This window comes from Nematolebias whitei, chromosome 8 (assembly GCF_014905685.2).
Source record: "Nematolebias whitei isolate Nwh7 chromosome 8, NemWhi1, whole genome shotgun sequence".
In the NCBI taxonomy this organism is placed as follows: Eukaryota; Metazoa; Chordata; class Actinopteri; order Cyprinodontiformes; family Rivulidae; genus Nematolebias; species Nematolebias whitei.
In genome coordinates, this window is record NC_056505.1 from 20,199,247 (window position 1) to 20,214,962 (window position 15,716).

The 15,716-nt window shown below is 39.6% G+C and overlaps 1 protein-coding gene across 1 annotated transcript in view; it reads right to left on the reverse strand.

The window, feature by feature from the left end:
* Window positions 1–13,796, reverse strand: part of osbp2b (oxysterol binding protein 2b) — a 48,097-nt gene extending 34,301 nt beyond the window's left edge. The window contains exons 1-2 of the mRNA XM_037681038.1: window positions 13,558–13,796; window positions 5,124–5,332 (exon numbers count right to left, since the gene is read on the reverse strand). Coding sequence (XP_037536966.1) covers window positions 5,124–5,332; window positions 13,558–13,712 — 364 coding nt within the window. The 5' untranslated portion in view covers window positions 13,713–13,796. The remainder of the gene's footprint in view (window positions 1–5,123; window positions 5,333–13,557) is intronic.
* Between the last annotated feature and the right edge of the window lie 1,920 nt (window positions 13,797–15,716).

A 15,716-nucleotide genomic window follows, 5' to 3' on the forward strand; every position in this document is an offset into this window, starting at 1 on the left:
TTTAAAGTAAAGCTCATTCAACACATATCTGATTAAAATTTAAGAAGGTAATCCAAATGGATTTCTGCAAAAAAAAAGCAAAAACAGTAATAGCAGTCAAAATTATGTATGTGAAGAGGAAATGTGAAGCTCTACGTTTGAAAATGAGGAAGGCTCCATTGAAAGCATAATAAAAAGTAGAAAAGTTACGTAAAAGGTACTGTGAAAACTGTACAACACCTATATTACAGCTCAGAAGAGTTCGACCTGCGTTATGAGTTTTCTCATAACACAAGTCAAAAAGCAGACAGAGCAGAAGGAAAAATATAAATACAACTCCAAAATTAATTTGTCTGTACAAGCCTCAGTGGTGGGTTGGATGTGCAGCTCATGAAGGATGCGAGTTACTATCCACCATCTAAATCCACTATGAGTCATCGAAGGTTTGATTCCACTGCAACAATTTCCAGATACATTCACAAGAGATTATATACATGAGCTAGGGAAATAAAAAGGATAAATATATCTGGAAAAGCCTAGATAAAAACCTTGGTCGTTACTTTAGACAGCTACAGTGCTTGATTCTTGTAAAAATAATAAAAATAAGACTTTGCTATAGATCTGTTTAAGTTAGAAGATTGAATCCGACTCTGATTTCTTTGTCTCCCGTCATTAGAGACCAAGATGATGTAGCATATCAACCGATGCCAGAACACTATTTTAGATGCAAGACAAACACGAGCAGGTGATTCAGCACACAACAGCAGTGGAACTAATTGGAGAAGATGAAAAATGTACCATCTGTCATTTCATAACATCCTCTCGTGAACTCCAAAGCACAGCAAGGGTGGAGAAGCTATGGATTAATTAAAAACACTTGAAATATGGATTAATTTAAAATATATATTTTAAAAGCACTGTCAATTTTGTTTTGAGAAGATACCCAATAATTTTACTCATAGAGCAATTCTAAGACTTTTTTTCCCCTAATATAAATAAATGAATAACTCATATCTAAAATATAAATCTAATCAATCTAATTATGTTACTATTAAGTTGATGTGATCATGGGTTTAAAGTTTAGTTCTAAATTTATTTCCACATGGGCTGGTGTTTTAAACTAATCATTATTTGGTAAATAATCTGAGACATACCCTAAACTTAAATTAATAATTACAAAACCATAATGTACCTTAATAAATGATCCTAAAGGATTTTTTTCAATTCACTGACTTCCAGATTATTCTTCATTTCACCTTGCTTTAACTGTTTCAGTGGTAGACCCCTGCCCTTAATCAAAACTGTATCCACAGTGCAATAAAATCACATGCATAGACCTAATAATTTCTTCATGTCAGATAATCTAAAACACAATAAAAACCCAGCATCATCATGTCATCCTAATTAAGTCTACATGAACACTCATCACACACACACACACACACACACACAGCTACAAACCACATTTCTACACCCAACAAACAATAAAAAGCTGAATACTTACAAGATGGAGACTGTGCCCTATCCTTTTTGTTTTACCAGACTGCAGATTTGCAGGGCAATGTCAATATTTTAGGCAAAAATTGCTATGATGCAGCAAGAGTAATGTCTATGTAAACGGATTAAAAAAAAAAAGGCAGAGTAAATGGTTTACTGAGAGAGAAAGGGGGAAATGTGGAGAGAAAGCGGGAGAGGGCGGGAAGACCAGACAGTGAATGTGAGAGGGCGGTGAGAAGAGAGGAGAGAAGCGAGCACCAGTGAAAACGTGTGGAAGGTAAAAAATAATTAAATGGTGGGAGGGGTGAGGAGCAGTAGAGAAATGATTAATGAAGCATATTTAAAGGTGTAAAACTAATTAATCCTTGATTAGTTCTAAAGTTTCAGGACCATGGAGAGTTCATGATATCTTATTGTGACAGGAGAATGACTGATACTCTTTCAAAATAAAAGAAAAAAAGTATAGAAAGCAAAAATGCAAATGATTAAAGCATTTTAAGACCCAGCTGTCAGACAGACTTACTGACTGAACATTAATTCACTGCTCTGAATTCATATAGAGCAGGCTCAGCTGCCGCCGCACTCCTGACAATGACAGCTAAGTGTTCATGAATCCAGCTCAACCCAGAGAAAACCTCCAGAAATAATGAATCCAACATTTCCAATTTTCTAATGCATGCCATCATGCTACTCACAAACTGCATTCAAATATTTCATCTAAAGGGTTCAGGTTAAGTCTGCATGTCTATCTTGCAAATTCTAGCCACTGCTGAAACATGTGATTTCACAGACTGTGGTCCCACTTCTGCAGCTGCAATAAATAAACAAATAAATAAATAAATAAATAAACAAACATGGCAGGCATCACTGAGAGGTCAAATAAAAGTGAGGAGGAACACTGCCCCCTGTTGAACTTGCAGTGTTTGGCTCAAATAGTAGTGAATCAGTTCAAAAACTAAAATAAATTTAAATTTGTGTTAAAAAGATTAATCTCACTGTTGATAGACACTAAAACCACAGTCATGACAAAAAAAATGCTGATTACATAAAGATACACCAACTAAAACATAAAAACCACCACATGATGGTAACAAAACAAAAACCTGCATAAATCCTGTCAGTGCCTTCACTTTTGTAGTGGTCTGACACAGACAGTCTACTCAGGGTTTATGCTCTGCTCACCTGAGGAGATCAATAAGTTCCTTGTTCTAACAGAAAGGGAAGGGTAGGTTAATGAATGTAGACATGATGCTGCTGATCCACATCTAACACCCCAGGCAGAGAAAAAGATGCTCTTACAGCTTGACAACAGATCTAGTGTGGAGTTAAAGCATCATTTCAGAGACAGTTCCTGAAGCAAACGCTCCATTTTATCATATAGTGCTCCTTGTTTAATCTTTTAAAGATGTCCCCTTGATACACAAACAGAGCACATGAGCTGTAAGATTTCAAGTATGCATCGTATTTCTACTGACTCGAATCTAGAAGTATAGAAAAGGAGCTGCATCATGAAGTTTTTGTTTAGTGAACAGAAAATAATCATAGATCTCATGAAACTAATTCTGCAGATTCAGGATTCAGTGGTTGAAGGACAAAAATATGATTTAAGAGTTTGTGACTGACAGCTCAGAGTAAATTTAGGCTGACGGCTGTCAAACACAGGCAGTCTTCACTAATGTTATACCCAAGATTCAGGTTCTGCAAACTATGACATAACCTGTGTGAAACGTTTTCTTTTTGTTTATTTAGTTTGCAGAAATGACTAATAATGTGCTGTGAGTTTTCTCAGTTTTGACCTAAGATGAACAGGCGGTTATACAAACCGGATATTTGTGGCTGGAAAAAGCGATCCCACAGCAGTTTTATAGCTGCACCGCATTTATAAATTTGTAAGGGTCAGCCCATTTAGAATCTGATCAGTATAGAGGACTGAAAGCGTGTGCATTATTCTTCTTAATGGTCTTAGTTGATCATTAAATATCAGCGGTTTACTGTAAATATAGCTTTATTTGTCCCCATAGGGAAACTGGTTTGCAGCATTGTCAGCAGGCATTTACATAAAGGACATAACATATAAACGTACAAACATGACATTAACATCCATCATTTAACGGCAAAGAAGTTTGAGCTCAGTAATTTATGATACCGTTTTATTATTTAATGATTTAATCGCGGGCAGCACGGTGGCGCAACTGGTAGAGCTGCTGCCTCTCAGCGAGCAGGTCCTTGGTTCAAACCCCGGTCCAGGGGCCTTTCTGGGTGGAGTTTGTATGTTCTCTCCGTGCATGCGTGGGTTTTCTCCGGGTGCTCCGGTTTCCTCCCACAGACCAAAAACATGCATGTTAGGCTGATTGGCAACTCTAAATTGTCCCTAGGTGTGAGTGAGAGAGTGAATGGTTGTTTGTCTCTATGTGTCCCTGTGATGGACTTGCAACCCATCCAGGGTGTACCCCGCCCCTCGCACAGTGATTGCTGGACATGGGCACCGGCGACCCCCGTGACCCAAAAAAGAATAAGCGGGTAAAGATAATGGATGGATGGATGGATGGATAAACTGGAACCAATATCAATCAACCTTTATTTAGACAGGTAAATCCCATTGAGCCTCGAGGACTCATTTACAAGAGAGACCTGATTTCAACAAAGAAAGATGACAATAATGGACAACAACAATAAACAATTATAAAAAGTCATACTGCAGGGTTTTTTTTGTTTTGTTTTGTTTTGTTTTTACAAATAGGATGGCTAAAAAGAAAAGGTAACAAAACAAACAAACAAAAAAAAAAAAAACAGCTAGATTCTAAGGCGAATGTAGAAAACTAAAAACAGGAACAATATCCACCTACTAACCACACACAACACACCAAGAAAATCAGTTTGTAATAAATATTTTAAAATCAATGAGCTTAGTTTTGTTTTTTTTATTTTTTTTTTAAGTGTACAAAATTTGCAATTGGATAAACCAAAAATACACTGGACCGCTAAATATTCTAAACTTTTCAAAATATTAATATTCCAGGATTCCTTTCGAGCTTATGTGGGTGAGTTTAAAAGCCCTCCCAATCTCCTCCAGTCTATTTAGTGATGTGACTTCCAAACAGAGGCCAGAGGAATATATAGGCTGTCTCAGTGTCTGTAGACTTTGTTTACTTTTGACTGAAGCAGAGACATTCTGGATCGGTGCCAGGATAAAACGTGAAATCAGCGGCCTCACACTTTTCCCACAGCCTTTGACCAGCAGCATCTAATACAAGGGCAAGTTCCCTTGGAAAGGAGAGTGGCCTGTTGTTTGGAAACCCTGAATGGCAGCTCAGTTCTCACAGTGACATTAGCATACTCCAGTTGTTTGTAGTCTTATTTTTTTAAGACAGGCAGGGGAGACAGCGCTGCCCTCTCCTGGCTCAAAATAGACCATGAATTACATTAAAGGTGGAGAGCAAGCATTGAAACAACTTTGAATACCAAACAGAGGAGAACACTGAAGGGCACAGACTGAATGAAAATCAAATATATCCCAGTGTGTCCCTTTTAAATCAAGGACATATTTTGATGATTACCATCCTGCAGCACTTTTTGCACTCTCACTGCAAAAAGTTAAGTAGCGGTGCTTCAGTAGATGAGTAGTTTCTTGTAACAAGTGCCCTTACCAGACTGATCATTCATCATGCGGATGGCTTTAGCTTTGGCCAGCTCCAGTGCCGTGACCCATCTCTGCCGCTCCACTTCAGTGCTCGCCTTCAGATGGTAAGTGCGACCGCCACTGCTCAGCACAATATTGCAGGCGTCTTCCGTGTCTATGTGCGCTGTGGCCAAGTTGATCGTTCCCCGACACGTATGAGCCATCTCTGCCTGTGTTCTGCAGAAAAGGAACAAAATATTCCACAGAAAGCGTGGATTACATCAGTGCCATAACAAGTGTTTGTCCTTCAATCAATTCAAATGACGTTCCTCTGACTCTGAAAACAATCTGGGAAGCACTGAGGTCTGCCACAGAAATCTTATTAGTTTCTCTGAAAGTAAAACAGCTGTACAACAGGTCATTTTACTGAGTGCATCATATTGAAAGCACACATATGAGACTTAAGCCAGCATTAGGTCATTTTAAACAACTGGATTTATTTTATTCATACGACACAATCTTAATGCCCTGCTGTTAGTGTGGAACAGAGGCTATCCACAAGACCAACTGTGCACCATCAGTGGGCCTTGGTAGTCTAGATAACAAGGCCATTGTGCGACTGCTGGCTTCTTTGGTGAACACAACTAAACAATGAATAGCAGCATAGACAAAGAGAGAACAGAGTGTGAGAACATAAAAACAAAAGAGCGATAGTGGAGGCAGAGCAACACAGCAAAACAAAACAAAAAAAAAGCAGAACAAAGTTCTTTGGCAAAGGTCTTTGAAAATTTGTCATCAAGGAGACATGCTGGTCCATTTCTGACCCGTGGCTTAGCCTCCTTGACCCTGACTGAGCTCCTGGTTTCTCTTGAGGCTTTTTCAATTTCACTTATCAAAATAGTTGCACACAAATCTTGTTTAAAAACTTAATTAGGAGATAGACCATAGCATAATTATACTAAATTAAATGCTCCATATTTGTCCTTCTACAATACCATTTACATTTTACACATGCAGCCGTCTCATTTATTCCTTGAAAATCTAAATTGCTATGGTGTTACAATTTGCATAAATTTTCAAACCAATAAACAACTGATTGTTTAGTAAATAAAAGAATTTACCAGCAACTGAAAAAAAGAATATAATTGTTTGCATAACATTTATGCCTTGCATGTTAAATTATAAAAATAATTATTATTAACATACTAAATGCCAAAACATCCTATTTTCTCATTTTTAAAAAAGTTAGGCAACCTTGATTTTTATGCCAGAAGAGGAATTTAAAATAGTTAAAGGAGGTGCAAATATTAATAAGACCTGAAGGTAAATTTCTTGCCTAAACTGGTTGACAAGTCAATAACATCTTCGACGGCACACCGGAGAGGAAGATTTTTTGGAAAATATGTAACTATTTCAAAATTAAAACGAAAAATAGAGCCAAGATCAAAAACCAAAACTAAATGGTGGCAATATTTGGACCTTCAGGCAATATTGCAATAAAACACACATGATTTTGTAAAGAAGCCTCAGGAACACTGCAAACAGCATGCTGTGAACTTAGCAGAAATCTTTTGTGCTTCTAAAAACCATATCTAAATGAGATGCAGAAAAGCTGCCACTTTCTCTGAACCCAAATCAGTTCTGATGTTCTGAGGCAAAGTGGAAAGCTGCCTCCGAGGTCTGACAAATCAAAATTTGCAACAGCATTTGGTAATTATGGACCCTGCGTCTTCCAGGCTTTTAGGGGTTAAAAGGCCATCTGGCTTGTGATCAGTACAGTTAAAAAGCCAGCATCTGTGAGCAGTACAGATGTGCATTAGTGCTTATAATGAGCTGAACTTATAAATCAGTAAAACCAATGTGCAAGTCATTAATGCTCATTTTATTAATGCTAAACAGAAAATAGGTTTTGGAGCAACACAATGTTGCCTTGCAGATATCGTAACTATTTTTTGTAAGAAAATACCAAAACCGACTGCTGAATTACAGCTGCTTGGTATCAGTCTGGATGCTACAATAAAAGAATTTTACAGCAATGGTTCCCAAAGCTGTGGTCAGGACCCCACTGCAGGTCATGAGACACCAAATGGGGGTCCTTAGATAATCACCGTATATCAAATTAAGTTTAATATTTATTGTTTATGGCATTTTATAAAACAAATTTTCACATTGTTACAAAATGTAAAAACAGTAGTCATAAATTAATAAAAATAACAGTTTGATGATGTAATGATTGCGTTGTCATTTTGCTCTTGTTTAACATGTTTTTTTTAGCCATATGTGAAGTGACAAGCCTTGCTCACTAGAATTTTACGGGTCAGAAGCAAAAGCACTTGGAAAATCACCGTCTCCCATTAAGCAACAATAGGTTAACTTTTTCCTACAAAAACTTTTGCAACTCCCTTGTTTCTAAAAGGTATGTTGCTGCTAAACAAAGAAGTGTTGCAGTGGTGATCAATCTTTAGAAACAATTGTTGGCAAAAGAACAACAAATCAAATCTGAACATAAACAAAATAATCATATCCATTGAATTTGTACGTTATAAGTTACAGCTTCAAAACATTCTTTAAATCACTGCATTATGAAATACAACATAATGCAGTGATTTAAAGAATATTTTGAAGTTGAACATACGCTAAGACCTCTTTGTCACACACTCCTTTGCTTGTAAACAGGCTTTTTAAAGCATGCAGTCATGCCATCATGTCGATCCCTGTGTGGATTTCACATTCTTTTAGCCATCTCCAACTGAATTCAATTCAGTTTATTTATATAGCGCCAGTCACAACAGAAGTCGTCTCTGAACAGAAACATTCATATTTAAAAAAATATTAATTTAACATTATTTATCTGAGGAGCAGACTGCTTTGAGATAATGTTAAATTATTATTTTTAAACATGAATGTTAAAATAATAATGAGCCATCAATGAAACAGGAAGGTGCCGCTGAGTAAGATTGCTCTTCTACAAACGTCACTCCCGGCAGACAACAATGTGGTTTTTGCTTTACAAAGGTTAAAGTGAATTTATAAATTTTGCCAGGCAGTGACTTCCCTTACACAACCTCCACAGACTCAAGTCTTGTTATCATGCCAAACAAGAACAAGTGCTTCAGTGTACCACTCTTCTGCTGGAACTTGGTGCACATCAGTTCTGCAGACAGCACTGGACCGGGGCCATGCGAAGCAGCGTGGAAAGCAGGCGGGGATCCTGAACAATCGTTTCATAGCTTCGTAAAGCTGAACTCAGCTGCAAAGTCCTGGATGTAAAGTGGGTCAGCAAAGTGACAGAATGTGCTGCTGATGAGTAAGACGAGATGCATGCTGATCACTACTGCCCTGTGGGGAGGCGAGGCCATGCAGAGGCCATGAAGCAACACAGTTAAGAAAAAGCTGGGAAATAGAGATATGAACTATGGGGGTCAGAGACAGTGATAGAAGAGGTGGGAAAAGTGCAGGAGTGGAACAAAGGGCATGAGAGCAGTTTTGCTTGGTGTGCCCCAACAGGTGAGAATTGCAGAGCTTTACCTGTCTGTGCCCTGTGAACACATCCTCAAAAAACATAAATCCACCGATCTGGAGCATGTAATGACAAAACAACTTGTCAACAGCAAAGCTCACATAGCCACAAGCATGAAAACAGACGGGGATAAGAAATTTGACTAAGTAATCAGAGCATGAGTGTAGATAGGTTTTGTTTTGGCTGTAGGCTGTTTTGTCACAAGACATGGAGGGAAAAAGCCAGAGAAATGTCAAAAGACTGTGCTGAAAATGGAACAGAAACATGACCCATAAATAACAAGCTCATGTTCCTGCAACAAGGACAGCCAGACATAACCTGCTGATAAAAAAATAAATTAACTGAAATGGTGACGAGTTAAAAACGTGGTCCGATTCTCTGCTCACTTTTATACCACTCAGCAGCTTTCACCTACTCAAAGAAATGCCCCAAGACCACCCAACGTGAGACAGTTTGACATGCATTTGACTACTTTGTAGCCTGGTGCTAAGAGCAAGCAAGAGCACTTTAACAAGATTGGATCACAGTAGCCACTGCTTGCTCCAGCCACTCTGCTGACATGTCAGCCCGACAGGATCCAGTCCCCCTGCCTTCAGTTGACCCCAAAATTGGCATGCTCGCCCTCCCTGCCCCCAGGAGCTGAGCATACAAACACCAACATCATAACCTGATACACAGGCAGTGGTAAACACCTGGTGAGCACTTAAACTGATACTATCTGGTTACTCTCCTGCATCAACTGAAGGAAATGTGGACAGCCTGGGCAAAAGTTCACCGATATGGCAGCTCCTTTTGCACTGAAAGCTTTAATGCCCTGTAATCTCTCCTAAAACACCAAGCTGGATTTGCATTAAGTGGTTAGTAAGTTGTGTTGAGACTATTAAAACCGGGAGGAAAAGTCAATTAAGAAATGAAATATTAATGAACTTCAGACGAGGAAGAAGGATAAAAGTCTGGTCATGTGTCGCACAAGACTGTGTGATCGGAGCTAAAACGAAGCTCGACACAAAGCTGATGCAACGTAAAGAACGGCAAGACTTGCAGTTTAAGAGCAATCAATGCCAAATGCAATTTTACATCGCCATTAAACTCAGTACGCTTTAGCTTGCGCAACAACTGCTGAGTGCGTCAGTCTATTCACAGAGTCAAAGCATTGATTTTAGCTGAGTCCAAGTCACTTATTCAACAAAAACAAGAATTTAGGGATTAAAGCGGTTCATTGGATAAATGATGAAAACTCTAAATGGCATACAAGTCACAGTCAATTAGAAATGCAAGATAAGCTTGTAAAAACATGTAAACAGATATTGAACAGTTTCATTAAAACTACTGATTTGATCATACAGTGCTGCAAACAATCTAATCTAAGCTGTCAGGTCTTTATAGTGTTAATCTCATGATGTTTGATTGCAATATTATGAACGGAGATCCAAGTGGCACAGTCAGACCCTCAAAGAGATATTTTAAACAAGCTTGTGAAATATACTTTAAGAAAAAAAGTAGGCAAAAATCGGCATGCTTTCAAGTTAGAGAATGGAATAGGATTGCAGACAAACGAAACAAGCTAAAAGATGTTCAGACCAGCATGACAAGAAGAGCAATCTTTCACCCTCTGGAGCAAGATCTTCAAAACTTCAAAATCTCATAGCAGCTCAAATAAACTCTTGAAGAATGGGCTTGGTGCAGCACCATGTTGCGAAACACAAACAGATTTCACATCTCAGGGAAAGACGGTGCAGTGTCAAAACCCACAAGATACAGTGTAGCATCTGCTCAAACTGCAATAAATATTTGAGGGTTTAGCTTGTTTTATACGGTGAAGATAAGTAAAGTAAAGTAAAGTGCTGTGTGTTGTCATCATTGTATGTTCCCATATAACGACGAAATTGGTTCCAAGCACTTAACCCATTGCACCTGGGATACACCCAGGTGGAGCAGTGGGCAGCTGTCTTGCTCAGAGACACCACATGTGGAAATGGCTGCGGATCGAGCCTGGGAATTTCGGGTCCCGAGTCGGCTGCCCTGCCTCTACCCCATCTCGGTCCCCAGATGTGCTCTTCTTTGACTCTGGTCTGAGAATTGGGTAATTTGGCTACTCTGTCAAAAATGTCATTCTTTAGATTGAGAAAATGTTGACAGTTATGAGCAGTTAATGTTTTACTATTTCAATAACTTAAAAAAATACTCCTTCACAAAAATAAAATGAATAAGAACTGCAATAGGGGCAAATGAGTCTCAGCTGATCGGCTGAGATTTAATAATAATAATAATAATAATGTCATCACAATGTCAGCACTGTATGTTTCCATACAATGGCGAAATTAGTCTCTGCATTTAACCCATCCACCACCAGGTGGTGCAGTGGGCAGCTATTGAAGGCGCCCGGGGGGGCATTTTGGGGATGAGACGTGCTGCCCAGAGATGCCACGTGATGTGCAGTGACTGGGGATTGAACCTGGGACTTTCGGGTCCCAAGCCGGCTGCCCTGCCTCTACACCATCTCGGCCCATTTGGCTGAAATAACTACAAGAATCTAAACAAGAAAGCTAAAGTGCAAATGTTAAAATGAGCTAATGAAGTATTTACTCACACTAACATAAAACAGTTTGAATTTAAACTGTTATAACGAAAATCTGATTTTTTTTTTAAAGAGATCCTCAGCTTGCCAAGACAGTTGTCTATTAAATGGATAACTACTTAGCGCTCTAACTCTAAAATAACCTAATTCAATAAAACTATCCATTTAAGTGTAAAAGCAGCTGCTGTAAACTTAAGCATATTTTAAATTTTGCACCCAACGTGTTCCTGGGACAACCGCAATAAAGCATGCAGCAGAAAGGGTATATTTGGGAGGCAACACAAAATGCATCCATTGACATGGCGTGAAAACACAATTAACAAGCTGTCACTGCTCTGACTGCTTCCTTTTGACTTTGCTGACAATACGTGCAGACAGTTGTGGAGAGAAGGCACACACAAAGCATGAAGTCAGACTTGTACAATGTGCTCTGCCAGGAAGTCATCGGTGGAGGGTGGTGTGCTTCAATCCCTTTGTGCTCCGATGTCAACAGGATAGCTTTACTTCAGAGACAGCTGTCACCTTACAACATAATGGACTATTAATGGTGGCAGAAGTAAAAGGCGTCTTTCCTTTCACCACAAGCCCAAACAGCAGAACTTTGGCTACTCTCCCTCTCAGCAAAGTAAAGCTTTGATGGAAAGAAGAAAATAATGGACTGCTCTTGTGGCAACCTATGCAGAATGAAATGGGTTTTGATCGTGAGTATAATTGGAAGGAAATGCAAAAAAAAAAATAATGAAAAATGCTCGTTAACTGTGCGGGGGAGCTTAATGCATTAACGTTTGAAATCAGGAGATCAAACCACCAAGTTGACATGACAGGTTACATTTGAAAGATAGTTTATATTATCGCTTTAGGCTAGAGGGTAGAAGAATAATTGTTATTGCTTTATTGATTCGTGAAAACATTTAAATTTTCCAGTTTTACCATCAGCAGGGGAACCATTAATTAAGAAACTGGAACAAATACTGTCGGAGAAAATACTCGGTTTGTCCCTTTATGTGGATAAAGTGTCCAAAACCTCTAAGGTTTAGACATAATAACTTTGTCAGTACAGCTTAGTACAAAAATTAAGATGTGAAAATACTGAGAGAGTACCAAGAGCAGAGGCTGATTATTTTTATGTTGCAAGACTCAAGCAATGAAAGTAAGGAAAAGTATCTGTGTTTGCATGAAATATTGTGAAAAATATAGATTTCCAAAGCTTTTGGACAAACTTCAGACTGAACACAACTTTGTAAAAAGTGTAAGATTTATCATTATCATGCACATGGTTTGCGTCCAAAATAACTTTCTAAAACTAAAATATGTGATGCAAGCAGGGTTGTATTGGCATTTAATTGAAAATAAAATAAAATAAACGCCATGGAGTATGCCGTTTGCAGAAATCAGATTGTCTGGTGGCTCCTCAGACTGAAGAAGTCCTTTGGATGAAGGATGAAACGCGTCCAGATGACTTGACTGAACAGTGTTGGATTTTTACCTGGATTATTAAGTTTTAAGGTGGAAAAAAAATAAAGTTTTCACTGTTTGACCACATTTTAAACTGTTTACAATCAAAGGGTGAACAGCACTTAATTAACCTTTTAAAAACTTTATAAAAGTCATTTTAAAAATAGGATTCTTCTGTGCTGAAGGAACGCCTGTCACCTGTGGATGAGGTGTGCATCATGACCCTCCCTTTGTTTGTTTCCTCCTCACCCACACCTGTGGAAACATGACCTCACAAGAAGAAGCACCTGAGCCACAGGTGTCTGTCTGTCTGTGGTAGATCTAATGTTCTCTCATGGCTGGCAGCTGTGAGGACAGAATGATGATGATGGCCACCACTTACTGGACTGTGTCCATTAACAGCAATCAGAGGTTAATGTCAGTGAAGCCAGCATGAATGAATAAACTTAAAAGACAGCTTAAAGTTATTGCTGGAAACTGCGACGCTTACAGAAAAAGCAGCGGCTGAAATGAGGTTCTTGCTGCCAATAAAACACATTAAACATTATTAAAGAAGCCACATGACAGCGGAGCAGAAAGCTGATGAGCTTCAATCTCCCTGACAGACAGGAGGCTAACGAGCTAGCTTAGTTTGCTATAGCTAACGCCTGCAACCGTTTGTTTCCTGCACTTTATTAACTTATAATATACGTTGTTGCGTCTTAATCTATCGGTGTTTGAGCCTTTCCGCGGCCTGCAGCCATAAAGGTTGAGCCTCCGTCAGCCGGAGGTAAACACAGCCGCCCCTGGTGTTTGACAGCTAGCTTTAGCCAGCTGAGGGAGCCAGCTGTCAAATATGAGCCGCTCCGCGCGCGCATTTATTTTACTCCATCACTCCGTCGGATTTTGTATTTATTTATTTATTTTTACCTGTAATACGACAGGAGGCCGTTGCTGAGGACGAACCATCGCCGCTGGTACCCTTTCAGGTAGTTGGTCCATTTAAAGAGCCAGCCTTTGTAAGTGTCCGACCCCGGAGCCGGGGCCGCGGTGGAGGCGGATGAGCCCTTCCCTTGCTCGCTCATCCTCAGCTCCGCCGCACGCCAGCACGCGCAGGATCAACCGTGGGGCCAGCGGAGACTGGGAGTCCGGTGAAACGACTATCAGGGGGGTGGCGAGGAGGTGCGCACTGGCGGAGCTCAACGGAGGAGGAGGTCCAGTCGCGGAGTCCGTTTCACATGACGCCGGAGGAAGATCGACACGGAGCTGACACCAAAACAGATGTTACCACATCCACCTCTGGTCAGCTGGCCCCGCAGGTGCGGGTGATTGGACGGGAATGCTCGCGCGCTCCTTGAGTTCAAGTCTGTGAGTCAGCCCTGCACCACGTGACTCTGTTATCAACACGCTCCTAAACTCGTCATTGCGGAGCTGCAGGCAGTCAGGTAAAGGTAAATGATCTCAGCAGATGTTATGAACGCTCTGCTTATCCACTGACACGAGTCAATTATTAATGAGAATATCTAACAAGGTTAAGTCGGGCACTCTGGGTTCTTCTTTGTTGAATATCCAAAAGACTTCTTCAGTCAGACTGAAGAAGTCTTTTGGATAAAAGACGAAACGTTTCAGCAAAGAACCGTCCAGAAGACCAGACTTAACCAGTGACCAGTCTTGACCAGTCTATTGAGCATGCATCATCTAGAATAATTCTCTGAAAGCATGATGATGGCGCCTGTTTAAAAGCAGTGCTCTGTTGACTTGTAAAGATCAATGTCTCTGTCTAACACAGAATGAAAAGCTGTTAATAAATTGCATTAACTGCTAATTATTAACAGCAGGACCATAAACCACCTCTGGAATTCCTGTTAGCCTATAGTCAAAATACCTGCTGTGATAAAGAGCAACCGGTCTGACAATTAAACACAAATTTGCCTTTGTTTAATTTACACAGCAGGTTGCAAAATCCTTCTCTTTCTATTTAGTTGCCTTGGCAACCTGTAATTTAAATTTGTTAATAATGTGTTTATTGGTAAGAAATCAATATGAGTTACAGCAGCATGAGGTTTGCCTCCATGAGCCCAGTCCATTTAACGATTTTATTTTTTTGTCCTTTATGACAAAACTGCTGCAGCTCCTTCAGGTTGAGTGCTGCTTGTTGACAACAATCTTTAAATAAAACCAGATGTTCTCAGCTGGATTCAGGTTAGCCTTAAATCTCTGGAGTGTTGCTTCATCAGATCATTGTCCTGGAAGGCGAATGTCTCAAATCTCTAGAAATTCCCAACAAGTTCTGCTAATTTCTTCCTTATTTACTCCATCGCTCTCTTACAGGTTTTTGAAATACAATCCCACAGCATGATGCTGCCACCACCATGCTTTACTGTTCTCAGCATGATAAGAGGTGGAAACATTTCCTGAGACGTGTTGTTGTTGATGGCCTAAAAGTGATTTATTTAGTCTCATTTGACCACAGCTCATTCTTCCACATTTGGAAGAAACCAATAGGTGCTGGCTTTTTCCTGCCACTCTTCCATGAAGCTCATCTGTTCAGCTCATGTAGTCCTGTACACAAATCCTCCCAGGGTTATCCTTGGCCTGGATGCTTCTGTGATTTTCCCCCTCCTTGTTCAGTCAGTCAGTTTGATGGGTGAACATCTCTTGGCATGTTTGCTGTGGTGCCACAATCGTTCATTTTCCTAATAATGGATTTAATGACACTCCATGGTTTAGGGTTCAGAATACACCTGTTTTTGGAAACCAACTCTAGTCTGTTCTTGACAACTTTGTTTCTGACCTGTGTGAACGGTTCCTTGGCCTTCATGCTGTCTTGCTTGGTCATAGCCCTCACTGTGTAAGATGTTATGATATGGATGTTGTTGCAACAAGTGTTTATCATTTGTCAGGTTTTAAAGTTTCACACTTGGATTGTTTGCAGGTGGATCTTTCTAACAAATTATGTGGCTTCTGAATGTGATCATAGGGGTTTACAGTTTTATATTTTTCTTTTATTTAAAACATGTTCCCCCCAGTCAACTTTATTAAGCATACTTAATGTTTTGGGAGAAATTTTTTTTTTGATGAAATTAACA